The sequence below is a fragment of the Ranitomeya imitator genome, chromosome 1 (assembly GCF_032444005.1).
Source record: "Ranitomeya imitator isolate aRanImi1 chromosome 1, aRanImi1.pri, whole genome shotgun sequence".
Taxonomy (NCBI): Eukaryota; Metazoa; Chordata; class Amphibia; order Anura; family Dendrobatidae; genus Ranitomeya; species Ranitomeya imitator.
Window position 1 is genome coordinate 1,189,161,074 of NC_091282.1, and position 12,132 is coordinate 1,189,173,205.

At 43.1% G+C, this 12,132-nt stretch overlaps 1 protein-coding gene across 2 annotated transcripts in view; it reads left to right on the forward strand.

The window, feature by feature from the left end:
• Positions 1-12,132, forward strand: part of EVC2 (EvC ciliary complex subunit 2) — a 205,874-nt gene that overhangs the window by 91,858 nt on the left and 101,884 nt on the right. For both annotated transcript variants that reach the window (XM_069744826.1, XM_069744825.1), the window contains exons 11-12: positions 6,000-6,230; positions 9,565-9,740. In XM_069744826.1, coding sequence (XP_069600927.1) covers positions 6,000-6,230; positions 9,565-9,740 — 407 coding nt within the window. The remainder of the gene's footprint in view (positions 1-5,999; positions 6,231-9,564; positions 9,741-12,132) is intronic.

Genomic DNA, 12,132 nt, shown 5'->3' on the forward strand with positions numbered 1-12,132 from the left:
AATCAGTAAGCAAAAGCAACGGTTATTGAAATTTGACCGTGATCTTATTCAAGAGGCGATAATCAATACAGGGTCTCAAGGAGCCATCCTTCTTGGCAACAAAAAAAAAACCTGCTCCCAATGGTGAAGAAGATGGCCGAATATGCCCCTTCTCCAAAGACTCCTTAATATAGCTCCGCATGGCGGCATGTTCTGGCACAGACAGGTTGAAACGTCGGCCCTTAGGGAACTTACAACCTGGAATCAAGTCGATAGCACAATCACAGTCCCTATGTGGTGGAAGGGAACTGGATTTGGGCTCATCAAATACATCCTGGAAATCTGACAAAAACTCAGGAATTTCAGAAGAGGGGGAAGAGGAAATTGACATCAAAGGAACGTGACCATGAACCCCCTGACAACCCCAACTAGTCACAGACATAGATTTCCAATCTAACACCGGATTATGTAGCTGTAACCATGGAAAGCCCAGCACAATATCATCATGCAAATTATGCAACACTAGAAAACGACAATCTTCCTGATGGGCTGGCACCATGCGCATGGTCAGCTGTGTCCAAAACTGAGGTTTATTTTTAGCCAACGGTGTAGCATCAATGCCCCTTAAAGGAATAGGGTTCTGCAAAGGCTGCAAGGGGAAACCACAACGTCTGGCAAATTCTAAGTCCATTAAGTTCAGAGCGGCACCTGAATCCACAAATGCCATAACAGAAAATGATGATAATGAGCAAATCAAGGTCACAGGTAACAGAAATTTAGGTTGTACAGTACTGATGGTAACAGAACTAGCGATTCTCTTTGTACGCTTAGGGAAATCAGAAATAATATGAGCAGAATCGCCGCAGTAAAAACTCAACCTATTCTGACGCCTGACTCTTTGACGTTCAGCTTTAGACAAAATCCTATCACACTGCATAGGCTCAGGGCTCCGCTCAGAGGACAACACCACAGTGTGCACAACTCTGCGCTCGCGCAAGCGCCGATCAATCTGAATGGCCAGAGACATAGAATCACTCAGACCAACAGGCGTGGGGAACCCCACCATAACATTTTTAACGGATTCAGAAAGACCCTTTCTGAAAATTGCCGCCAAGGCATCCTCATTCCATTTAGTCAGTACAGACCATTTTCTAAATTTCTGGCAATACGATTCTGCCGCTTCTTGACCTTGACACAGGTCCAGCAAGATTTTCTCAGCTTGATCCACAGAATTAGGCTCATCATACAATAACCCCAATGCTTGAAAGAAAGAATCAACATTAAGCAAAGCAGGATTGCCAGTTTCCAGGGAAAATGCCCAAACCTGTGGGTCACCACGCAGCAGGGATATGATGATTTTAACCTGCTGAATGGGATCACCAGAAGACAGGGGTCTCAATGCAAAAAACAGTTTACAGTTATTTCTATAACGCAAAAATTTGGATCTGTCACCAAAGAATAAATCAGGAGTGGGAATCCTAGGTTCTAAGGCAGGAGTCTGAACAATATAATCTGAAATACCCTGTACCCTAGCAGCAAGCTGATCCACACGAGAAACTAACTCCTGAACACTCATGTTATTACTAGGGTCCGCAGCCACATAGAGAGTAAGAGGGAGGAACAGACCAAACAGGCTAAGGGAAAAAAAATGGCTCAAAATCTTTCCTCCCTTCTTCTGAGATGCAATTAACTCATTGTGGGCCAGTTGTACTGTTATGATCTGGTGGCCTTGGAGCAGCACGAGACGTACTCTGGAGAAGGTGGAACCTGTACTGACCGCAAACCCTGAACTTAACAGCGCAACTAGAAGTAGCCGTGGGGGGTACCTAACACTCCCTAGACCTCTTGACACAGCCTAAGAAATAACTACCCCTAAAGACAGAAACAGGAAATCTATCTTGCCTCAGAGAAAATCCCCAAAGGATAGATAGCCCCCCACAAATATTGACTGTGAGAGGAGAGGAAAATAACATACGCAGAAATGAAATCAGGATTTAGCATAGGAGGCCATACTAGCTAAAAAGAAAGAATAGAACAGAGTACTATGCGGTCAGTATTAAAACACTAGAAAATATCCACCACAGAAAATACAAAACACCACATCTGACTAAAGACATGGAGGGTATATCTGCATGTCCAAAGAAATAGCTAGGCTGCAAAAAATCCTTCACAGACTAAGCTGGACAAGATAAAAACATGAAAATGCACAGAACTATAAGGTCCACAGCAGGTGGACAGCAAAAACAAAGCCAGGACTTATCCTTGAAGAAAAGCACAGCAAACAGGAGAGACCAGAAGGGATGTGAATCCTCCAAAAACAATGGACAACTGGCACTGACTAAAGGATCAAGCAAGGCTATATAGCCCAGCCCAAATTGCAAAAAATAGATACACCTGATAAATGCTGCGATCCAACTACCGCAGCACTACCACTCATAACCACCGGAGGGAGCCCAAGAGCAGAATTCACAACAGGGAGGTGTGTCAGTGTGTTCTTGGAAGCAGACAGGGCTGTTGTCTGCAGAGTTCTCTCTGTGTGGAGCATCACAGAGGCTAGAGGAACCAGAGAGACTGACACCCTGCGTCTTGGGCTCTTATGTGTACCCGGCTACACTCCAGAGGATAAAAAGTGCAGTGCGCTTGAGTGAGTACAGAGACTTGTTACTGGCGTACGGTCACCCAGGGAAACTGGACAGAGGGAAGTTCGGCCTGTGTATTGACTGTGTCATGCATTAGCCATGCATTATTAATGGACTGTGTTAAGAAGCTGTATACTATATTGACTGTGTGAAGTAACACAATAAAAGAACGTTTTGTTTGAACTTGCTTGGGTCACTGCCGTTTCACTGTATATGGTCCTACCGCTGCATCACAATAGATACTGCAAAAATTGCAAAAAAACAATGACAAAGAAGCCGCTTCAAGAAAAACACCACCAGCGATTCCCAGAAATGTCTTATGCTTCAAAAACGATGTGGGTAAGCCAACGTCTGTAAGATGCTGTATTGTTGTAATCAGGAGTCTCAGGATCCAGACCTTAGAGAATGAAGATGAGTGCAAAAAAAAGCCTATGGCCTTGATTTATTAAAATTTTTATGCCAAAAAACTGACGTTAAAAACTTTAGAAAGTACGGTATCTCGTAAATATTCACAATGCCAAGTTGCCCAAAAATGTGACTTTTGGCAACAAATTCTCTGTTTTATCACAGGATTGAGTGTTCCAGTAGCGTATGCAGCTCTCTGAGCTCAGTGATGCAGGAGCTGAGATTATAGGTAACTGACTTGATTTATTGGAGCGCTCCCAGACACAGGGCCACTGGTTACTCGGTACCGGTCCTCTCTGTCTCAGTTCTGGGGTTGTCACGGTGGCTGGACCCGGTCCGTGACCCTGCTAAGGGGCGTCCAATAAAAGGGATGATGAAAGTCGGCTAAGGTTTCGTGACGCCACCTGTGGTATTCGGCCAGGAAGACCGACGCTGCTTGGGGTCCACTGGGGTGATGTGATGGCAGCTAGATGGAATACCTTCCCACAGGTGAAGTATATCCCCAGGGCTTCCCGATAATGTAGATGGCGATGGTGTGAGGTGCAGTCAATAACGAGGACACAGGGTTGCAGTCTCTTTAGCTCTTTACTGAAGGCTTCATTATCCTCAATCCAGAGCACTGTCAACAGGGCTGTCTGAGACCGGCCTTTCCGAAGGCACATCCAGAGTTCCCTTTGCAGGTGGAAATCGTTGCCTACCACTAGCGCCTGTGTGTTGTAGTACTTCCCTGCTGAGCATTCGGGATAGTCCTCACAACTTCTGTTCTCGTTCTTTCTAGTTCTTTCTCGTTCTTTCTATTCTCCGTCCCCCAGGTTTGTTATGGCTAGGATGCACCCGTTTGACGGGTAGGCTCGGAGCTATTCTGGGACCCTAGAGACGCCCCTCTCCACGGTTGCCCCCTATGTCTGCTTAGGTGATGTAAGGTAGACAGCCAACCTATTAACTGTCCTGCGGTATTTGAAGTAAGGCATAAAGTCAGTTACTTCCTCGGTGTTCCGGTCACCGGCTACGCGCCTCAGTAGGATGTTGCCGTTCTCGGGGCACGACTCCTACTGGCTCTCCTTTGTGCTTTGATCTCGTTTCTCACTGTCCACAGTATCCTTCGCCTCGTGTCCTTTCTTTAGATGCCGCCGCAAGGTAGTGCAGGCGCGGCTCTGTAACGATCTGTCCTTGTCGCTAGGTGCCTGCCAGGTTCCCACGCCTGACAGGCATCCCCCTGAATCTTCCCCGCAAAACCCCCTGCCACGGGATATTGCCTGGACAAAACCCAGTCAGCTTCTGCCTAACTTCCTATCCAACCCCTAGTTTTACCAGTGTGAGGAGTGGCCTAATAAATAAAACCTTTTGCTCCCCCTAGTGGCCGGAGTGTGAAGTGTAATGTGTGCTGGTGATACCTGGTCAGGTGAACTCCTTTAGTGCCACCAGACGTACCATCACTCCCCTTAGCGGCAGAGCGACATTACTGCAACGACCAGGTCTCTGGGGCGCTGCATTTATGATGAACTCACAAGACTAATGATGTGGCAGAAACACTCACTCCTGTGATAATACAGGCAGAGAAAGTGTTTTCTCAGAAAGCAGCAGCTGCGAGTCCTTGCTTTTTTGTATACTCATCATAAGTGACTTATTCTATCTCCCCTGTTTAGGAACTGTAGTATGTGTCGATCATGAACTGCAGCAGCTCTACATTGTTGGACACAGCCATTACACAGTACATAGCAGAGGCATATTTCTAAGAATATCTCAGCATAGGAACCTTTTTTAAATATAGGCAATTGTGATACTTATTATTCCAAGATCTGTTAATTAAAATGCACTTTGTGGAAAAACCACTGTTGAGCTCTCTGCTCCTTTGTTGTAGTAATCAGTAGGAGTGTCCGCACTCGGACCGCTACAGATCAATTGACATAATGACATACAGTAATTGTAACATGTTGTTGATGTGTAATTAACATTAAGCCATATCTTTCCTACATTGAACCTTGATGATATGCTGATTAGGCTATGTTCACATGTCCAGTAATCATCTGTTCGAATGGATCCAGCAGAAATCTGTTGACAAAAGTCGCAAGGACACAACTTTTTTGTCTGGCTAAAACAAATGACTACAACTGGATCCGTTTTTAACATTGAAGTCTATGTAAAACGGATCTGTAAGCAAAAAACGAATCCTTTCCAAATGGAAGAAAAACAGATGGCTACTTAATGGATCTATTTTCCATAGACTTCAATGGTAAAAAAAACGGATACAGTTGAAATCAGTATTTTTAACCAGACAAAAAACTTCCGTTTGCACAAGGCACATAGGGAGGGATAGGAATCGCTGGGCTGTTTAGAAAAAACGGGAAGAAGGGACCCAATGGTGCAAAAAGTGGTGGATGTAGAGGAATGTGAGCGCACTGATTTTCTGCAGCGCTGTTGATATGACATCAGCGCTGCAGGCAATTACAGAATCCAGAAGAGGCAAAGACTCAGTATAGGACCAAGGGTGAGTAAGTAAAGTACAGTTTGTTTGCTTTAAAAAAAGGGTTTTTTCGTAACCAGAAAAACCTTTTCAGTTCTTCTTTTCATATTATATCTAATGAATGTGAGTCTTGTTTTTGTTTTATTTAAACCCAGAAAACACCTTTAAATATTGATCAATGTTTGGCTGACAGATATGAAAGGTATATGGCCACCGCAGTATGTTTTGACTGATGGGGTCATTTATCGACTTATTGTTTCGGTGTAGATCTGGCACACTGAGTTCCGGTCATGATGCAAGGCTTTAGCAAAGGTTGGATGTTGACTTCTATAGTAGTTTCCTCACCTAGGGTTTTCTTGCGGGTTCTTTCATTCTGTATATACGTACACAATATATACTACCACTGTGTTAACAAATCTTCAGATAACTCAAGTTTAAGTTGACCGGTCTCCCCTTTTATTTTCACGAATGTCGAAGAGCTTTTCTCATGTCCCAGTTCTCTTCTACCGCAGGCTGTCGCTGAATACCGAGCACTTCTTGACAAGCTGCATGGCCTTGAGAGGACTGAATTGAAGAGGACACTTTTATTCAGGCAAGAAGAAGAGTTTGCCAAGTCTTACAGACAACTGGATGTCATTCACAGATCCAACCTTCATAAGATGTTCTTTGACCAAGTATCGAGTTTAGTGAAAACTAAACCAGAGATGCAGAGGACTCTGATTGAACACTATCTGACTGCTCAGGTAAAAAGATGTTAATGTTAAATATTACTTTTGCCTTCGGTTGATGAGCTATAATACTCCATGCTGCGCCAGGAAGACTCCGATCAGCCAGTAGGACTGAGCGTGCCTGTGTTCTCCATTAGGGAGCCACTGCCACACTTATCTCAAAAGATCAGATCCTTATCTCCCCCAAAATCTTCTGTTCTTGAAGTGTCCTGAGGATCCCATACACACCGTTGGCCAAACACAATATTGGTGGGTTTGGACACCTTGAGTCTAATGTGTGTGAGGGCCTATACTTTTACCAAAAAAGAATGTAGTACATCCACAACCCTAATTTATCGAACCTCTCAATAAGGATACTTTTGAACATTGCATATTTGATGCTAATTTTCCAGCCAGATTTGCTGGCAGAAAATTTTCAGCTACTTAGATGCGGTTGCAACAATTTTAACAAAAGATTGCTGAAGATTTCTGCAGGGAAGTTGACTATATTTGAGAAAGATGATTTGCAAGACCCTGATCTAGCAGCCACGTCGGTAGTTTGTGGCATCCAGACGAAAGATCTGCAAACTTCTCACTAAAGGTACCGTCACATTTAGCGACGCTCCAGCGATATAGACAACGATCCGACCTAAACTAGATCGCTGGAGCGTCGCTGTTAGGTCGCTGTAGAGATGTCAAACACAGCAACTCCAGAACGATGCAGGAGCGATCCAGTGACGTACTTATCATTCTCGCTGGTTGTTAGCTCCATGAAAAAACATTGCTGGCATCGTTGCTTTTGCAGTCAAACATGACGATACACGCCGACCTGACGACCAAATAAAGTTCTGGACTTTCTGCTCCGACCAGCGATGTCACAGCGGGATCCTGATCGCTGCTGCGTGTCAAACACAACAAGATCGCTATCCAGGACGCTGCAACGTCACGGATCGTTGTCGTTCTCGTTGTAAAGTTGCTCAGTGTGATGGTACCTTAACTGCGGGCATCTCCACTGCCTTCTCTGATAAGTAGGCCCTGCAAGGTCATGATGTTGTGGAAAGGTGGACATCATGGGGTTGCGCAGTCTCACTAATCAGCAGAGGTGCCGGAGATGACATCAGGTAGCAGATGGTTCACAGCACTCTTGTCTAGATGCCAAGGACTTCCAAAGTGGCCGCTGGAGCAGGGTCCTGCAAATCGCTTTGATCAATTCTAAAATCAACATATGGTGCGGCTTTTACAATCCAAAGGATCTTAACACTTTGTGTTGATGTAATTCTTTGTAGCTCAGATTTTGCTGCAGATAACGTTCTGATATACTGGGGAAAGTCTGCAGGAAATCTGTGTGAACGTACCCTAGTATATGTTCCCGGAAGGCGGAATCGCATCCTAGTATATGTTCCCGGAAGGCGGAAATGCATCAGATTTTCTGTATGGATTTTCCAGATGGAAAACCTAAATTGATTGGCGGTGCTGATTTGAAATCCGCAACATGTCAACTTATGATGCGCGTGTTCCTGGGGATTGCATTGCAAAGGGTGAAATGTCTGCTTTGAGGGGAAACTCCACTACTGGTCCCAGATTTAAACCTGAAACCACAGAGCCTATTGCTATCTGGTATTGTATGCTACCTCTTCTCTTGGATATAGGCGTAAAGGAGCGGAGAAGCTGTCAATGCCTCACCTTGAAGGTTTAAAAGTAATATAATGCATTGACATAATTTAAATGTTGTTTTATATATTTTATGGCCTGCAGCCATTAGCTAACCAATGGACGGAGTTAACTATTGGGGTCAGACAAGGATGGGACGAGATAAGTGGGCATATGTTGTTAGGAAGATAGGGAAAAGTAGATACACCTACATAGTGAATTTTATGATTAAGAAAATACCAAAAGAGGAACCATAAAAGCCATGAGAAAAGGCAAATAAACTTTATTTAGATAATATAAAAATATATAAATGATAAAAAAAATGCAGTATATATGTTTTTTAAAAACAGAGAAACACCACAGATAGAACGATGGGTGGGTGAACCTAGAAGGCAGATAGTTTGTATATATAAAAAAGTGTGTGTGCCAAGTGAGGATATGGCTAACGCATAATAGTCATGTAGCTGTAATAGATATTAGTATATATGGTACTTGTATCTATAGTGAAACAAAAGTAGTACAAAAAGCTATAATAATAAAATAGTCATGGTACATATCATATCTGTATAATGCATGTGGCCACCAATAAACATATATGGAGTAAGGTACAATAAATATACATAACATCAAATAAACGTAAAGGCTATAATAACATTGTAATGCAATATATATTATGACCAGTAGGTGTCAGTATTACCCACTGAACACATATCGTAAACATTAGACTAGGGACAAGACCACTCACACTATCTTATAGAATCAGGTTATCCAGTCACCCACCGCACCTGACGCGCGTTTCGCATTGAAATGCTTCATCCATGGGTCGTCCTCCTACAAGGAACTGAACATGCAGTGGCACCCAAAGGGGCATGTGACCCTCATCGAATGGCCTTGATAAATAGTAATGAAGAGTTATAACGACACACCTACTGGAAATTTGGACCAGCTGTGATGGGCCGTAGCTACACACATGGACCTGTGCGATTCTCATAGGGGAAGATGGAGATTCCCATAATGATTTTCTGGAAAGAAAATTTATTGAAATGATAACACAAGACAGGGTACATTGGTTTTCCTTTAGGGGATGGAGTGATACATCTGCATCCTTTGTACCCCCTTATGGATATCCCTGTTTCCCCTTTTGACTACGAATCGGCCACCGAAATTACACTGGTTTTCACTTTTTATATCTATGCAAAGTAATGGATATTCCCAACATTCAGTCATCACCTATTATTATTATTTTTTATTTATATAGCACCATTAATTCCATGGTGCTGTACATGAGAAAGGGGTTACATACAGGGTTATAGATATCGATTACAGTAAACAAATTTACGATGACAGACTGGTACAGAGGGGAGAGGACCCTGTCCTTGCGGACTTACATTCTATGGGATAGTGGGGAAGAGACCTATTTGAAGGAAGGGTGATAACTTGCCAGATCAGTGGGTGTCTGACCACTGGGACCACTACAGATCCCATCAGAAAGGTATTGCTCCTCTCTAACACAGCATTTCAGAGCCCAATAATCGGTGGGGTCTCAACAGTCGGACGCCGACCAATATGCAAATTATCACCTATTTTTTGAGCTCGGTGGGATTAACAATGTTTTCCTTCTAATGCATTGAACTTTAGGATGTTTATTTTCCAAGTAGCTGGAATTTTGCTGCATTATGCAATACTATTCTCTGGGTTTTCTTTTTTTGTGTGTCTTCAGGAGGAAACTGAAGATCTGTTAGATTTTTTGCATGCAAGCAAGAAATATCACATGAACAAAAGATTTGCTGTGAGGAAGAACTTGTTGTACAACCTCCAGCTCGGTGACAGCCGCTCTCGATGCTTATTGAATTCTGCAGCTACACAAATTGCAAACCTTATTAACAGGACTGAAAGGTAAGGAATACAGTGTTCTACCATACCGGGAGGAATAAAAAAAAACATAAATCACTACGATGCCAGAATAATATGTGGATTGTAATACTATCTGTGCTAAACACACTGAAAATATATTAAGGTCTTGGCAAGTTGTAGTGGGTGCACATCCAGGTTCTGGTGCCTACTGGGGGCCAAAGGTCCATCTACCACATAAGAAGACACCAATATTATAAGTGGCACATTATAGGCAGAGAGAACCAGAAACACATGGGCTACTTGCACATTGAACAAGTCTGTAAGAACATGTTCACACACACCACTAAGAAACTTGAAGACACAAAAGAGCACAGTGAAGTCAAAAATACTCTATTGTAAAAAAAAAAATCACAGTAATAAGCAAGTGCTAGTCAAAGGACGGAATAAAAACCAGGGTATTTAGTTGATACGTTTTTTTGCAAAAAAATGTATATTAAGCTGCTCCACCAATCGTCAAGGTATACCCATATAGAGCAGTCCTAACTAATGTATATAATCCCTATCTGATGTATTTAAAAACCTGATCATCTGTATAGTACCTGTATAAGCAGGGTAAAGTGAGGGAATATCCATGCGGACATGCTGGATGGAACAGCTTAAGTGCAAATAACCCACAAAGGAGTGGTGGACTCCCCAGTCTTGTAGAAACAAGAGAACAATTATAGAACCAGAAACACATGGGCTACTTGCACATTGAACAAGTCTGTAGGAACATGTTCACGCACCACCAAGAAACTTGAAGACACAAAAGAGCTCAGTGAGGTTAAAAATACTCTGTTGTAAAAAAAATCACAGTAATAAGCAAGTGCTTGTCAAAAGATGGAAAAAACAATTATAGGCAGAGAACCTGTTACAGATTTTACCTTGCAAATGAGAACTTTCTCCACTTCTTCCACCATTTTGGATCCATTTCGGTGCTACCCTGGATATGTCGTGTGTTCAGGAATCGAAGACCAACACTTTTTCTGTTTGACAAAATTGATGAAGGCCATTACCCGTCCCTTCCCGAGCGATGCTCTAAAAATGTGTTAGACATATGAATTGACTCACAAGTTAATACGACATGAAAGTCGTCAGAAATCCGGTACCTGCTTGATTTCAAAGTAATATTTAGTTTTGAGTTTAGCGGTGCAACATTCAGTGCCGATATCTGGCTCCGCTGCGTCCGAAGGTTCACAGCGTATGAAACCAGAACACCACAGTTCTGTATACCGTATAGTGACCATTCCTGTGTGCTCCAGCTCAGAAAACGTTCACTTCAAAGATGAGCTCCAGTCCTCGAGAATGACCACTTTAGTATGGAGTGGGGATGTTTCACTCAGGTAACTACCTCTGGTTGTGGCACCAGATATCAACTGAGTGATGGAAGGTCGGTGCAGGGTGTTGGATGTTATATTGGTCACTCACCTTAAAAGTCATCTCATCTTCTTAAATGGGTAAAATTGCAAAGTGCTCATAACAACATTACTTCTTATTACAGTTCTTCTCAATTCTCAAGATATGAAGACTCTTTACTGGTTGCTGCAGAGGTTACCAGCCAGCTCTGCAGTCTATTAGCGGTGGTCCCATCTTTCCAATGGAGCTTCCAAGTTCTGCTCTAAAACTGTCACCGGATCCCCCTAGCTTTCGTCCCCCTGCGCTCTCCTGGTGAACAAGAGACAAAGCTGCAGCTAGCAGCATGAGCGCCCGCACATTTCGGGCCAGGGCCAGAGTCATGGTGCTGCTCTGAACTGTCAATGAATCAGGAGAACACCAACCCCCCGAAAGCGGGAAGCAGGGTGCGCTCCTGAGTACAGAATATGGGACAAACCCTTAAGGCTGTGTGCACACGTTGCGTTTTTTTCGCGGTTTTTCCCGATAAAAACGCTATAAAACCGCAAAAAAAACGCATACAATAAGCATCCCATCATTTAGAATGAATTCTGCATGTTTTGTGCACATGATGTGGTTTTTTCCGCGAAAAAAAACGCATCGCGGTAAAAACCGCAGCATGTTCATTAATTTTCCGTTTTTTTTGCGGATTTCCCACTCCAAAATGCATTGGGAAGTGTCCGGAAAAAACCGCGTCAAAACCGCGGCAAAAACGCATGCGGTTTGCTTGCGGATTTCTTGCAGAAAATGTCCGGAGTTCTCAGGAATTTTCTGTGAGAAATCCTGAACGTGTGCACATAGCCTTAAGGATAATGCCCGGTGCCGCAGCTGACAAATGTTGTCATCCTTATCATACTTCCAGACAACCACTATAATTAATTCTGTAATTCATTATCATATGATCACCAATAAATGATAACTCCATTATTAAATGGCTGAGAGATAATTAACGTTTTGCCCCTTCGTAGTATCAGTATTCTTTCCGCCTTTTACATTTTTACAA